The sequence below is a fragment of the Sciurus carolinensis genome, chromosome 9, assembly GCF_902686445.1.
Source record: "Sciurus carolinensis chromosome 9, mSciCar1.2, whole genome shotgun sequence".
In the NCBI taxonomy this organism is placed as follows: domain Eukaryota; kingdom Metazoa; phylum Chordata; class Mammalia; order Rodentia; family Sciuridae; genus Sciurus; species Sciurus carolinensis.
Window position 1 is genome coordinate 101572807 of NC_062221.1, and position 16029 is coordinate 101588835.

Consider the following 16029-nt stretch of genomic DNA (forward strand, 5'->3'; position numbering starts at 1 on the left):
TGATATAAATATGCCAAGTACAATAGATAGAATTTAAACCTTTAGGTTGATAGGAAGATATAGTAGAAAAGAAAACAAAGTTTGACAAAAAATAATCGTTATTGAGTTCAGTTTTACAATTTAAAACACCAGTATAAATAGAAACACAAGAGATTATGAACTTGCAATTCTCCTCTTATTCTTTCTTTTTAGAAGTATATAATTAGAACCTGAGTTTGTGGATGAAGGGACAACTATGACCAGCTTTTTGGAGAACAAGAGGGATATGATTTGGTAGTCAGAGGTAATATATTGTGTGTTTTCCAAGGTTGGACTGATTCTCAGATGCTTGCTGTGGAGTTGGGCAGTTCTAAAGGGTTGGCATTTTCGTGTTTGGTCAGCCAGACAGTACTTGTATCATAATCATATACAAGGGTGAAATGGGTAAGGACATGAATTATTTTTTCTCTCTTAATGCTTGACCTGAGGGAAATTGATAAGAAATGTTGTTTCTCCAGCTCTTGAACATATGGAGTTCTAGAATAACTCAGGAAGTAAGAATTGTTCCTGTTAAACTGAAGAACATATTGCATTTTCTATTTCAAAGCATAGGCAATTAAAAGCATTTTATATGTTGTATATATAATTAATAATGAATAATAAATTACTTATTAAAATTTATCATGATATACAAGCACATCTGGGAAATAGTATGACTTTTATGTATTTCATTTTCAGTAAGATATTTTCTAATTAAAAAGTAATGAACCAATTTTGTTTTAGCAATTTTTCATTTTTTTTTTAAAATAATAATACGCTTGTATTTACTTTTATTAAAAATAGGGGTAAAGATAAACCAGCTGTTTAACTATATTTTAGTTACTAGAACACAGTGAAATGGCCCAGGATTACTTACAGAAGAATATCATATTCAAAACTATTTGGAAGCTGGCACTGTGGCACACATCTATAATTCCAGCTACTCAGGAGGCTAAGCAAGAGGATTTGAAGTTTGGGGCCAGCCTCAGCAACGTAGGGAGACAGTCAGCAACTTAGCAAGACCCTGTCTCAAAATAAAAACAAAAAGGATTGGAAATGTACTCAGTGGTACTGGATTCAATACCTACTACAAAAAAAAAAAAAAAAAAAAAAAAAAATTGGAAAGGTGTGGAAAAGATACAGAGACACAAGCACATGTCTCTTAAGTAAATTACATTATGATTTTATTTGGAATAAAAAGTCAACACTCATGAATAAAGTAAGGCTATTTAAAATAAGGAATTATTGGAGATAATATCGTGTGATAATGAATTGAAGCGCAATAGGAATTCCATTTAAAGGAGGAAGTGAAATTTAATCAGAAGGATAAGTTGCTTAGTATCAAGGGCATTTCAAGTAGGAGGAAAAACAAAACAAAGCTGAAGAAGGGATGAAACAAGGAGAAAGGCACATTATGAGAGTAATGAAGAGAGGGACCAGACTGGAGAAGACAATATTCAGTAGGGTCAAGGAGGATAGTGGGAAATAAGACTTCCCAGAGAGTGTTTTTTTGTTTTTTTTTTTTTTGTTATTAATACTCTAGGGCCCTCAAAATCAAGCAAGAGAATCTAGATGTAATATAATAAGCAACAGGGAGCCATCATTGAGTGTCTCCTTCAAATGTCAATATCCTCATAAAAATTAGGAGTATTTGTCCTTATATTTAATAGAGCCTAAAATCAAGCATGTATTCTTGTTTTCATCAACTTAGAATTCTCATTTCACCTATAAATTTCCCCTCTGTTATTTAATGGATTAAAATAAAACAATTCTGGAGCGTTTGGGAAATCATCTCCAAATTCATCACTAGAAGAAATGAATACTAGAATAACTGCACTTATAATTTTTATAGGATAGACAGATTGTATTACGTTTATCTCCTAGAGAGGTAAACAAGTTTTGAAGCTAGAAGGCTTTTAGGAATGGGAGTGGCAGAATGGAGCAAGAGAAAAGACTGGTGGGTGGGTCCCCTAAGGTGGCATTCCCATGGTTCAGATGGGGCTGTTTAAAGAGTTACTGCTCTACAGGAGGAGGCCACCAATTAATGATTTGCTTCTCTCTGGACTCAGAAGGCAGCACACAATGTAGAGCCATGCTCCATGTCAAAAGTGCACTGACTCATTCTGGACTTATTACAGAGAATAATGATAATGATAATGGTAATTTACATTTTGTTGTCCTTTATCATTTTTAAAGAGAATTTACTTAATCTCAGTCTCCTGAGTCTTTCAACTGTTGTCTGAAGAAAACAGTATAAAATGAAACTTGCTCAGTATTAGGTTAATGAAAAGCAAAAGAATCAGGATTCATATTGAGCCTTTTCTAATTTCAAATGTAGAGAATTATTGATTCCTTTAAACTGCTGCTTCGGGGCTGGGGAGATAGCTCAGTCGGTAGAGTGCCTTGCAAGCACAAGGCCCTGGGTTCGATCCCCAGCACCCAAAAAAAATAAATAAATAAAATAAACAGCTGCTTCATATGTAATAAATAAATTCCTTGCCTTAGAAATTTCAACAGTATTCTGATTGAGAATAAATTATAATAGTTGTTTTTAACCGAATGCTTTATAATCCTCTCAGCAAGCTGATATGATTTTGACTTCTGCTTCTGGATAGTTTTGCATTAGGCACTTTTCATGTAGTAGCAAAATTGTTTTCTGGATTCTGAGTCAGTAAAATGGTGGTGAAATTTCATTTTCACTTATTATAACTATGATCCCACAAAACACTTAACTAGCAAGGGCTTTAAAGCAGTGATCCCAAGAATGAAAGTTCCAGACTCCACTTTCATTGGAATAATCTAAGATTCTTCTTAAGACCCAGATTCTTGAGCTCCAGTTTGAACACACAAACTTAGAATCTTTGGAATCTGTTGCCATAATCATTTCAGGTGATTTTCATACATACTATTTTTTAAAATCTGAAATTTGAAGCACTCCACTTCCTTCCTTTTGAAAAATTCCCCACTTCAACTTCCCATTTCATCTTCAAGCTCAATAGTGTGCTATGCTAAGATTGATTTTTCTTCTAGTTCAGTGTTTCTTAATACCTACTTGCATTGCAAAATGGCACACAAAATTACCCAGCTATGAAATAAAATTATGTGATAGTAATGACAACAGACACAATGTAAATATAACTTTTGGGTATGAATCTTAAGTATATGTGGTTTAGGAATATTATTATAACATAATGAAAAAATATTGGAAAGCATAGGAAGAAAGATATGTCAAGCTTTGCTGGGTCCACATAAATGAATAATGTCATTTTAGTGTCCTTGCAGAGGTGGAAACATTCCATGGTAAAAACTGGAATTGTATCTAAACACAAACTGTAATGAAAGATTGCTTGGATATGATTTATTGTTACTGTTGATAAAATAATATTAGACCATAATATTACTCAAACAGAACTTTGTCATTTTTGACCACAGATGATAAATTCTTGAAAAAAGTCTGTCCTTCCTAGGTGAATTTTAAATACTGTCACATTTTGTAGAGATGTCCTACAAACATATTAATAAACAAATTTTATTACAATATTGGAAAATATTTTTCAGCAATATTTTCCTCATTTTAAAGAATGAAAGGAAGTGTACTGATTGAAAAGACCAAGAAAAAGTATCACGATGTCATAAGAAAATATTTACTTTATTCATGACAAAAATACTAATTTGCTTTTAAAAATACTTTTTGGCAAAATAAGAGTTTGAATATAATCACTTTAGTTATTAGGAAGATATTAGAAACACATCTCTGAAGCAAATTACTTTAATATGGACACATTTTGAATTAAGCAGGATTAGTTTTGAAGCACTTTGGAATATATTAAGGAAAAAAATCATTCATATTTTCTTTCTGTTGAAATGCATTAAATCTGTTTCTCTGACCTATAAGTCAAAAATAGTTTTGTATGAATTCACAAGAAAACAGTTTCTTCCTTGAAGTGGAGGAATGCCTTTTAGCAATAAATGTATGATTATTTCCTTCTTCATGCTATTTTGGGGAATAAATAAACACATTTTCTAGTAACTGGCTTCCAGGTAATTCTTCATTGTTTTTGATTTTAAAAATACTTGGGTAAGAGGGCCAAGATTAAGACTGAACCTATAAATATGGGGATTATACTCTACTAAGAGAACTAGTTTGTAATCAACACAACTGATAAGTAACATAGATGACTGGGGAATCACAAACCAGAAAAGGAAAAGGAGGATAGGTTTTGGAAATTCAAAAAGGAAACTGGTTTTCCTTAAGGATCAACTCATCGAATGCTACCCACCTGGATAAAGCTGTTTGTGCTATGGGCCTATTGTAAAACCAAACCAACCAAACCTATTAACAAAAGGAAAATAATCTTGGGCACATTTCACAGCGGAAGTGTATTTTCAAGTAAAATTTGTGCATAGTTATGTCTAAAGATAGATTGCTTTGCTGAATTTAGTATCCATTTGTTGGATTTCTTTTTTGATTTTCTTTGCTTTTCACATATCCTATATTTGAAAAGATTCAGAGGAGCAGATCAAAAATAAATTCTTCACTTATTTTTTTGGTATTGTTGTATACAATTTCTATCAGGAAGTAAACTTTCATTTCTCCTACTTAATCACTTTCTGTAATATTTACATTTTGTTCCTCTGTTGTTACTTAAATAAATGAATTGCTATATTATTTCATTTATTATAGATGGTAAATCATGAGCTTTTAGTAACTTGGAAAATTTTTCATTGAGAGACTAAATTGTGTATATTCTGGGAAATATATCATGTTAATTAAATGTGTTCTTTATAAATTTCAAAGAATGTAAAAATTGCAGATTATTAGTCCCTGCATCCCCTACATTTAAAGATATTTTTAAAGAAAAATCACTCATATTTGTTCATGAGGGATGGCAGGATCAGTAAGGACCCTTAGCTTATGGGGAAAACACACACATGAAGTGAAAATTACTATGATGTGCTGTGGTTCCTTCACATTGACAAAATGACCTCACACTCAGAGACATAATAAACTTGATTCTTTTCTGAACTCTGAAGGAATATTTGACTTCCCTTCACTTATGGTATAAACTTTCTGGATTTGAGCTTCCGTCCAACTCAAATTAGAAGGCAGTATCTATATTTGGGTGGCCCTCACCTGCCTGAAATTTGTTCTTTTGGGTTGATGGTTTATGTGTCTTAGAATTTCCCAATGTAAATATATAAATTTAAGATATGGGTATAAATAAATTAATTTAACAGATCATTTTAGCTTCTTCAAGTTCTTTGAATAAATCAACCACAGAATCAAATCTTGGTAAGTGAGGATGGGAAAGAGATGTTAAGAGAATGAGAGGAATTGGAATGTGCTCTTCCATTTCTCTGGTCTAAACCCTAGTGTTATTTGACACCATTTTAGATACATTCTTTATGAAAATTTTCTGATTTTTCTGATTTCCTGATTTTTCTCAACCAGATGTGGTCAATTTTTTCTCTATACCATTATAACTATGTAAATAACTTTCTTGCCAAATCCTTGTTGTTCTTTTCTATTATAGTTTTAACTTTGTATTGTTTCTTCTTTTTGATTGTAAACATGTATGAAGACAAGAAACGGTATTTTATTTTTCCTGTATCTTCTATTTAATACCTGTCTCAATGCCTTATATAAAATGGAAACTGTAAATATTTATTAGATTGAGAGTAATGTATCACAGATATATTTAAAAAAGATGTAACATGCTCTTAATCACCCCACCAGCAAAGTGTATTTTAAAATACAGGCAAAGGTGCAACTCAAAAATAAAGGCATATGTTGTTTTATAAATAGTCTTGGTTTACCATGGGTCTTCAACGATGATTTGTTTTCACCAATCAGAAAGCTAGAGATGTTTAATTAAAGGGAAAGTTGTAAAGAGTTCTTATTACATTCTCTCTCATATGAAGGAAATGTATTCAAATCAAAGGTATTGAGATGAAGTGTAAAGTAACAGATATTTAGTAACAACGAATTAATATTAATAGAAGTGAAATATATTTTCTATTTTAAATAAGAGATAGGAAGTATAATAACTATGGTGAATAACCTAGAGTACTTAGTGCCTTAAATTATTCTAAAATAAACAAGGGGCAATTAAAATTCCCCCCACCCCTTGGGTAAGGATTTGATTTCAAACGTTGATACTACATGGTTAAGATAATATTCTTCTAGAAACTTATAACAAACAGACAGATAATTTAAAATATACACATTCAGTATCCAGAATTATTTTGCAATACCTAACCCATTTTATGATTACTCTGTACCACCTAAATACAAAGACAGTATTGATCCTCACTCATACTAAGTGAATTGTTAATGGTCAGGGTATGGTGGAGAAGTGGTTAAGAAGGAGAAATGTGTGCCTTGTAAAATTATATCTTTTCTGTAAAATAAAGGGTTACATAATAAAACAATAGGATTATAGGGAAATTATGGATGGAAGTATGTCATTAACTGAAAATTCTTCTATAATTATTGTAAGATATGAACCTAGAAAATTATTGTCATTAATACCATATACATATATTTTTCCAGTTAGTTTTTTAGATACATTGCATAGGCAAAATATTATAACCTGCATAAATTATTTTCTAATTTTGATTAGAATGATCAAATCAATACACTTTATATTAATGGTGCTATTAAAAAAATTCTATCCTTTTAGCAGTTTTAATATTTCCTCTAAAAGTTTTTAATGTTATATTATTTAACACTCATTTAGTTACTCCCCTGCAAAATAAAAAACCTCTACCCTAAAATGATAAACTTTGTTTAAACTAACATCGACAGCGCACAAGTTTTTGGAATGCTTTCTTAAAGTCTTCATTAAAGATTGTATAAATCAGTGGATTTATAAGGGAATTGAGATAACCAAGCCATGCCAAAAAATTTGACATTTCTTCAGAAATTTTACATTTTTCACAAACATTAACAACCAATTCTTTTACAAAAAAAGGAAGCCAACATATCACAAATGCACCCAAGATTAATCCTAGGGTAGTGGCTGCTTTGCGTTCTCTTGTGCCTGAGATCTTTTGCCTTCTCCAAGATTTCTCATGCTTCAATTCAGACCTGGAACTTTTCACTGTGCTATGAATTTTATCAAAGTCTGTTGATGGATCAGATAAAGACTTTTCTAGCATGTAGGGCGTGGAGACCAGTCTAGTGCTTTTCTCACCACTCTCCAAGAGGACTTGGCCATTCAGCTCTTCCTTTGCAATTCTGCTTGCTTGTCTCTTGTGGTATAATGTCTTTGCTGCTCTATATATTTTGTAGTAGAGGATCAAAATCAATACAAGTGGGATGTAGAAAGCTCCAAATGTTGAGTAAATGGTAGAAACAATGTGGTCATGCTTGATGACACACTCATCGTTTCGGCTAGTTCCTTGGTGTCTCCAGAATAGAGGAGGCATGGAGATAAAAACTGATATAACCCAAACTATTGTAATCATAATGCCGGCGTGCTTGGGAGTCCTTTTCCTGGCATACTCAACAGCATCTGTGATTGCCCGATATCGATCCAAAGCTATAGCTGAGAGATGCAAAATGGAGCACGTACAACAGATAATATCGACACTCAGCCAAATGTCACAGACCACTTGCCCCATGATCCAGCTCTCTCTCACAATATACACAATACTGAAGGGCATCACCAGGACGGCTACAAGGAAATCTGTGACTGCAAGGGAGCAAATTAAATAATTGGCCGGGTGGTGCAGCTTCCGGGTCACAATAATTGCAGCAATCACAAGGGAGTTGATGGTCGTTGTCATCAGTGCCAGCCCGGAGAGAGTGAGGGACACAAGAATTTTGGATGGCATTCTGTTTAACAGTTCCTCTGAGGTTAAATTTTGATCAGATGAATTTAAGAAATCCATTTTTTTTGTTTTAAAAGATTAATATGGCTGAAATATGGATACCTGTAACAAAGGAGGGGAAAAACAGTTCAGAGAAGGCGCTGAGAATTTTTCTCTTCCTTTTGAGAGTAACCTTTTAAAAAGTATAAGTGTATGTTTTCCCAGAATATTCTATGGCTTTAAAAATAGAGTTCAGATTGCAGACTTTATTTTTTTTCCATTTAATTCAACAAATCCAATAAGAACAATAACAATTAGGTAACTTTGAAAACATTTCTCAAAATATGACTCTCACATAAAAAGATATTTGAGTAAACTAGTAAATTGCTCACTAAAATATCTACTACTATAGAATTGCTTTTAAAAACTGTAGTTAATACTATGTTTTTCTCTTTGTCCATAGAAGAAAATGAATATATATTTGTGCATTGTGTAATGTAATATAAGAAAGCATCATATTAAGGGCAGTATTCAAAATCATAAACAATTTTGTACTTAATTCAAAGTTACATTGAGAACATTATCATCATGCTTGCAGAGACTACAGGAAAATTTAATATATTTTGTCAGGATATAGAAGTTACATAAAAGGAAGTAAGTAAAAATTACTTTATCTAGCATTCTATGGTCATTTTATGAAATTAGGAAAATGTCAGAGTATTTAGTAGTCTTTGTGGATATAAGTACTTAATTTGGTTTAAAAAGATAAAATAAGATTAGTTGGAGTCAAAGAACCATAGAACATTGCCCATTATAACAATGACATATGTAACCAAACATCCTAGTTAAGAAGGCGAACTTGCCAGTGAGGAGAGCTGGGAATAGCATTCACCCTGAGATAAAGTTATTCTTCTTATAAGTCATCATTGTAGTGACTCTGTCACCTTACTTCTGAAAGAGGACTCTCCACCCATGGCTTGTAATTGTTACTGTTAAGATCACGGAATTTAATGACAGTTCAGCTGGTGCCTATGAGAACCCTGGGGCTCTGTTTTGCAATACTGATTTTAGGAAGTAAGATCACATGTCATAACACTCATAACCAGGGTGAGGGCAGGGAAATTATTAGACTTAGAGAAGGAAGTCCAAGACCTGCATGAAGACAGCACACAAACAAAAATTAAAGTAACATCATTTATTAAGAAACATTTATTTGAGAACATCATTTATTTGAGAAACTCCTGGAAATAAGAATGTGAGAAAGAGTGATGCTGAAAAAGCTGTGTAGCTGCCCTTAGTGGAGAGAAACTCATAGATGCCGTAGCACTGAAAAAAATTAAACAAATGAGAATTATGTAGATTATGCACAGAAATCTAACTCCTTGGACCTCTAGTATCATCACCACCTAGGAGCTTGTTAGAATTATAGATCTTAGGACCCGCATCAGACTTACTGAATCACAAACTCCAGAAGTGGGACCCCACGATCTGTTTTAATAAGTCCTCCAGCTGATTGAGGTTCCCTAGTTTGAGAATCCCTAATTTAGATTTCCAATTAGACTTTAGACTCCACTCTTTATAGGGAGTTACCTTAGTTGTGCTTTACAAATAAGTGGTGATATTAGTAATGTAGATATGTAGCAACTTAATCATACAACAGATAACCACTCATTTTCTGGATAGCAAGTATTCAAATTTCTTCTGTCACTCAATTTGCTTAGCAGCAGCATTTGGCTTCAACAACTATCTGAAAGACCAAATTAAATTTAATCCAAACACAAGTAGTATAGTGAGTATGCATCATTCTGATGTGTTTTATAATATATTTAATCACAACATATGTATGATTATATTCCTAATAAGTATTTGATATAAAATATTAGATATTTTAAATTACTGTTAATAGTTTCGACAACTGAAACATTACCACTTTAAAATCAAAACAATTTAAAGAAAGAGGAAAGTATAGTAACAATTATAATTAAAAATAGATTTAGAATTTTAATTTCTTTTTTTTCCTAAGAAAATTTCCTAAGTGATTCCTAAAGAATTACTAAAGAAAGAGAAGAAAACCAATGGGAAAAAACTACCTTATAAAATGTATTAATCTTATTTGATTATACTCCAATTACTCTTATTTTTTTCTTTTTTCATAATTTGTTGGTGTATTATAATTACGCACAATGGTGGGGTTCATTGTTACATATTCATACATGTACATAACATGCCAATAAGATTTGATCAATACTGTTCCCCAGTATTTTTCCTTTCCGTTCCCTCTTCCCTTTCCCTGGTCCCTTTCCTCTACTTGCCTGATCTCCCTTCCCTTTTCATGAGATTCACCCACTCCACCTTTCTTCTTTTTCTTCTCTAGCTTCCACATATGAAAGAAAACATATGACACTTGACTTTCTGAGTTGGGTTGATTTCCTTAACATAATGCTCTCAAGTTCCATCCATTTTCCTTAACATAATTTTATTTTTCTTTATGGCTGAATAAAATGCCTTTGTGTATATATACCACATGGTCTTTATCTATCCTCTGAGGAACACATAGGCTGGTTCTATAATTTGGCCATTGTGAATTGTCAATTGCTCTTATCTGACTTCTAATTTAAAAAACAGCATACAGTGAAGCAATGATTATAAACTGTGGGTGGAGAGTCCTCTTTCAGAAGAAAGGTAACACAGTCACTACAATGGTGACTTATAAAGAAGAATAACTTTCATTTCAGGATGAGTGCCATTTTGAGCTTTCCTTACTGGCAAGTTCACCTTTGTAAATGGGATGTTTGGTCATACACGTAGTTGTTTTAAGGGGTAACTTTGATTTTAACTAATCTTATTTTTTTCTTTTAACCAAATTAACTACTTACATCTACAAAGACTACTGAACACTCAGACATTTTCCTAATTTCATAAAATGACCATAGAGTGCTAGACATGCTAATTTACTTTAGTAAGTGGGTTTTAAAAATTTTTTTTATTTGTTCTAATTGGTTATACGTGACAGTAGAATGTATTTTGATACATAGTACACAAACATAACTTCTCATTCCTCTGGCTGTACTTGGTGCTGAGTCACACCAGTAGTGTAATCCTACATGTATATAGGGTAATAATGTCTGTCTCATTCCACTGCCCTTCCCACCTCCACCGCCCCACCCTTCCCTTCACTCCTCTCTGCATAATCCAAAGTTCCTTCAATCTTTTTCTCCCCCCACCCCACTATGGATCAGCATTCACTTATCATAGAAAACATGTAAGTAGGGTTTTTGGTCAAGGATCTTAGCAGACCTCACAGTTTTTGTAGATTCTCTCTGGAAACATTTTTTTTTTTTTTTGGAGCGGGTGGAGAGGAGACAGTGGTCTTGTGTGAAATGCTTTCTCTGAAGCCACAAAGATAATTAAAAGCATGCTATATTAATTAGTTTTTACTTCCAATTCTCCTACATTATTTAATTATAAAATTTACACTATTAATTCAATTTAAAAACAAAATAATTTTTTATTTATTTTTGCAGTGCTGAGTATTGAACCCAGGTGCTCATACATGCTGGATAAGAGCTAGATCACTGAGCTACACCTCTTGGATAGTTTCTTTTAATTAAATAATTTATTTGTAGTAGTGTTTACTTAGTGTCATGGGAATTGATTTAAAAGTACTGACATTTTCCATATTATAAGCAAAAATAACTTTCAACAGTAACTTGCCTGATATACACTTTGGGCATAAGAGATAATCCTGAAAGTATATTTTGGTAAGAATATTAAGTGAGAGGAACTGTTTGCAAATAGTTATGTGGGTTTTTATAATAAAAACCAGCGCTATAGGAAATTGGACCAGTTTAAAACTAGAAATTGAGTTATTTAATAATTCAACTGATTTCTCTAAGTGTCATGGAGTAGTATTTAAATTACTGTTAATAAAATAGTACTTAAAGGAAAAAAAATTTTTAAATTTTGTCGTATGTGTCATATAGAGTATTTTGTAGTTTACCAGACATCTTTCAGTATTTCATTTAGAAACCTAATTAATCTTCCAATTGTCATAGATAACAAACAAAATAGGATAACAAATGCAGTCAATCACAATTGGGTTTCACTTTCATGACTTTTCTTCTTGCTACTTACAATTAGAAATCTAATAAAACGTCTGTCTTCGGACATGATCTTTGACCAGATTCCTTCCCGTTCCTTTATATTTAAAGTTCCCATTGTATGTCCTCATAGGGCTAGGCCCACCTCTTGATTATAGGACATACACTGGGTTACTCATGCTTCTCCTGCTCTAAGAACATAGATGATATTCTATATTTCAAATGTCTTTCCTGGGAATTAATCAAGATTTTTCTAGGTAAAGGCTGTAGTCTCATCAGTTAAATGTGATCTTCCTGATAACAGCAGAGAGAGCAAAATTCCCCAGATTTTACTCAGCATAAATATTTGCCAATTTGCTCGTCTAGCCACTTGGTGCATTTACTTTTTTTGTTTATACACAGTATTTTTATAAAATATTTTTTTATATTCAGAAATCTATTTGATCTTGATGTCTATATATTTTGTACTCAGGTTAAACAATTAGCTTCTAGAGGCATAGTTTCATTTTCTTTCTACTGTGAATAAGGTCTGTGTGTGCATGGGTGTGTGTGATACAAATGGTTTCTATAATAACATTGTAAAGAGGCAAGATAGTAAAATTCAGTTCTATCAAGACCTCATGAAAAACTACAAGTTGACTGTTTCAGTTTATCTTTTCTGATTGTTTGCTTTTGTAGGTGTTACAGAGAACAGACCTTGTGTAAAATGAGGCAATGGGAAGGCTCCTTTTCATATTCCAATTCTCGCAATCATGCCAGAAAGATTTCAGACATGTCTCTCAGACTAACAGGCATAAATTTATTAAGAGGGATAGGAAAAGGAAAAAAGGGACACTCTTAAGAGAGAAAGTGGTCCTTTCAGAGAAATGACCTTGCCCTCCTGTTTTATTGGGAGTCCCAGGAGTTTTCCAGAATACCACCCAAGACTGACTACCTTTTCTGACTGACAGAATAAGAACTTCATGGACTGTCTCTAAGAGATGGTGTGGTGCTCATAGAGGAAATTGATTCTTCCTGGTTTTGCCTTGATTTTCTGACCCCTTAATTGGTTTGTCACCCTTTGAACAGGCCTCAGTGAACCTTCTTTCTGAGGGTCATTGTAAGGTCCAGGTGATTTTGGAGTTGTGATGGTATTGGTGATTGAGGGAGGGTCCAGACCACCTGGTAGGGTGTGACCTGATCTTGAAACAGTAGTTTTTCTCAAGGAAAAGTAACTATGGCTGGGGGAGATTTTAACATTCCAAATCCCCATCTTCCAGGTGCTATCACAAGGCTCCCTGTGGTTTTGAGTCATGTTTCATCTTCTTTTCCCTGATCACTGTTCGTTCATGGCTGACTAGCTATCTAACACAGGTACTGCACTAAGTGCTTTACCTGTATTAGGCCATTTAATTCTTAATGCTATCTATGAGGTAGGTATAATTATTATTTATCTTTTCATAAATAGGAAAACGGAGGCATGGAAGTTTAATAAACTTCTCTATGATAACAACATAAATCATTGGCGGAACAAAACTTTCTCTTAACCACCATTTTATCCTGAGACTTTTACTTAACAACTCTAGTCTACTCATGAGATCTATGAAGTAATTACTTTTTCTATTCAATAAAGATTTTTTTGTTCGTTTTATAAAGAAGTGTGTTGAAAGGAAGCAAATACCAATAGAATGAACATTTAAGGGAGTGGCCAGGTCTCTGTGTGTTTATTGTAATAGTAGGAATGTATTCTCAGTGTTTTCTAATTTTTTAAAAACTGTTTTCTCAAGTCTGAGACTTCCTTTCTGCTCTTGTTATATTGTTCCCATTTATTCTTAAGAACTCTTTATTGAGAGATATTTATGTTCTGATTAATTTGATGGTTGTAAAAAGTATCTCCTACTCCCTCCAAAAAAACCCCCAAACCCCAAAAACCTAACACCAAATAAAACAAAACAGCAAACAACAACAAAACAACAACACAATGTTCTTGACTTTAAGAAACTAGCCATTTTAAAGAAATAGCTAAACACATAATTATAATCAATTATGAAAAGAAATGAGAGCATTATGAAGGTATAATGTTCTGGAAATGCCAAGGAGGGAGAATTAATTATACCATGTGTTATGATTTAGACATGAGCTGCCCCCCAAAGCTCATGTATGAGATAATGCGAGAAAGTTTAGAGGTGAAATGATTGGGTTGTGAATGCCTTAAACTAATCCATGCATTAACCCCCCAATAGATTTTAACTGGGTGATAACTGTAGGTGGTAGGGTGTGGCTGAAAGAAGTGGGTCACTGGGGACATGCCTTTGGGGTATATGTTTTGTCCTTTGTGAGGGAATCTCTCTGTGCTTCCTGGTGTGATAACCTGATGATAGAGGACAGACTCATGTGAGTAGTGGGAACATGAAGTTAAGGGAACAATTGTATAAAATGGGCCCACTGTGCTGAGCCCCACATGCTTTCTTTTCCAAGAAGCAATTTACCTGCAGCTTTGCCTTAAGTGGACATGATATGTTACATTCATCAACAAACTACCTGCTATCTGAAAGAGAAATGCAGGCCTGAAATAATGACAATAAAAGGAACCCACTACACTAAAGGGGAAGACTTTGTCATCCTTTTCATAGACCATATCCCAAAACTCAGGGAGATAAAGATAATTCTGCCTAACCACAAAATCAGTAAGAATTTGTCGTTAAGAATTCAGTTAGAACTAATCAGCATGGGCCAAGGTGACCTAGAGCGTTCAGGCAGTGGGGACATGAAAGTCTGATGTCATCCTGCTGACAGTCGGTGCAGGACTCTCTGAAAATTTTTCTGGGATCTCAATAAAACTGGAGTGCAGGAAAGGCACACAGTCCTCTCCTTTCTGAGGGGACCCACTCTTTCCCTTGAGAGTATCCCCTTTCCCTTTTCCTATCCTTTCAGTAAACTCATGCCTGTTATTCTGAGTGACATGTCTGAAATCTTTCTGACTTGATCACAAGAACTGGGGTTTGAAGTGGGGGTATTCTCTGCTTCTGTTTCCTGCAAGGTCCCAGCCCTGTAACACAGAGCAGCTTTCCTCCGTCTCACTCTTTCACCATGATGTTCTTCCTCAGCTAGGGCCCAGAGCAATGGAGCTGGATGTCCATTAACTGAGACCTTTGAAACCATGAGTGCAAAATATACTTTTCCTCTTCTAAAATTGTTCTTATCAGGTCTTTTGGTCACAGCAGTGAAAAAGCTGACTTAAACATCATATAAAACAATAAAAGCCTTTGCAGAGAGATGGTAAGTGTGAGTAAAAGCAGAGGCATAAAAATGCAAGATGCATTCAGACTTGTGATACACTGCTTACATAATGCAAAGGCACATTAGGACTGGGGTTGGAGGTAAGAGGCAAGTTCACTCTGAATGACAATGAAGGGCTTGCTTCTTATGATAAAGACACTGGACATTATTTTGTGGGCAATTAGAAGTCAGAAATGTTTGAGAAGGTACATGAAAGCATAAGATCCGTGTTTTGGCAGAGTGAGTGAGGAGGGCAGGTAGTGAGGTATGGCTTGAAGAGAGGAGTGCAGGGGGCAAAAGTCAGGTAGTCAGTATAGGTAATTTATGATTGGTTGAGAGGATGAGGGCTGGTTATCAAAGAAAGGACAACGGATTGCTAACACTTAACCTCTGTGATTGTACTCCCTAGCACAATGGGTTCCTAATGATTAACACCCCTGCTCCTGCTTTTTTCTGCCCTTAGACACATACCCAGAAAAGAAAGAGAAGGTAATGATTAAGAGGGGAGTTCTGGGATCTATAAGAGAGACAAACCACTCCTCCCACAGACATCCTGCTCTGAGGCCCCATCTCTTTGGAGAAGTCTATCTCTGTCCTTTTCTTAAATAAAACTTGCTTTTTACACTTGCCTCAGTATTTCTTAGGTGTTTAATCTTTAACACTGGGGTACAAGGACCCATTCCTGATTTCCAACACCATTATCACTATCATGGAGGAAGACCTGAGCAGAAGATTACAGAGTAGTCTTTGGGTATAGCTGGAATAGGAAACCCGGAAAGGCAGTTGGGATAAAATTGGTACAGTTTTTTTTTTAATCCTCTATTAGGGATTATATTAT

At 34.1% G+C, this 16029-nt stretch overlaps 1 protein-coding gene across 6 annotated transcripts in view; it reads right to left on the reverse strand.

The window, feature by feature from the left end:
- Nucleotides 1-3716: 3716 nt before the first annotated feature.
- Nucleotides 3717-16029, reverse strand: part of Htr1f (5-hydroxytryptamine receptor 1F) — a 161945-nt gene continuing 149632 nt past the window's right edge. For all 6 annotated transcript variants that reach the window (XM_047563037.1, XM_047563034.1, XM_047563035.1 and 3 more), the window contains one exon: nt 3717-7956. In XM_047563037.1, coding sequence (XP_047418993.1) covers nt 6814-7914 — 1101 coding nt within the window. In that variant the 5' untranslated portion in view covers nt 7915-7956 and the 3' untranslated portion in view covers nt 3717-6813. The remainder of the gene's footprint in view (nt 7957-16029) is intronic.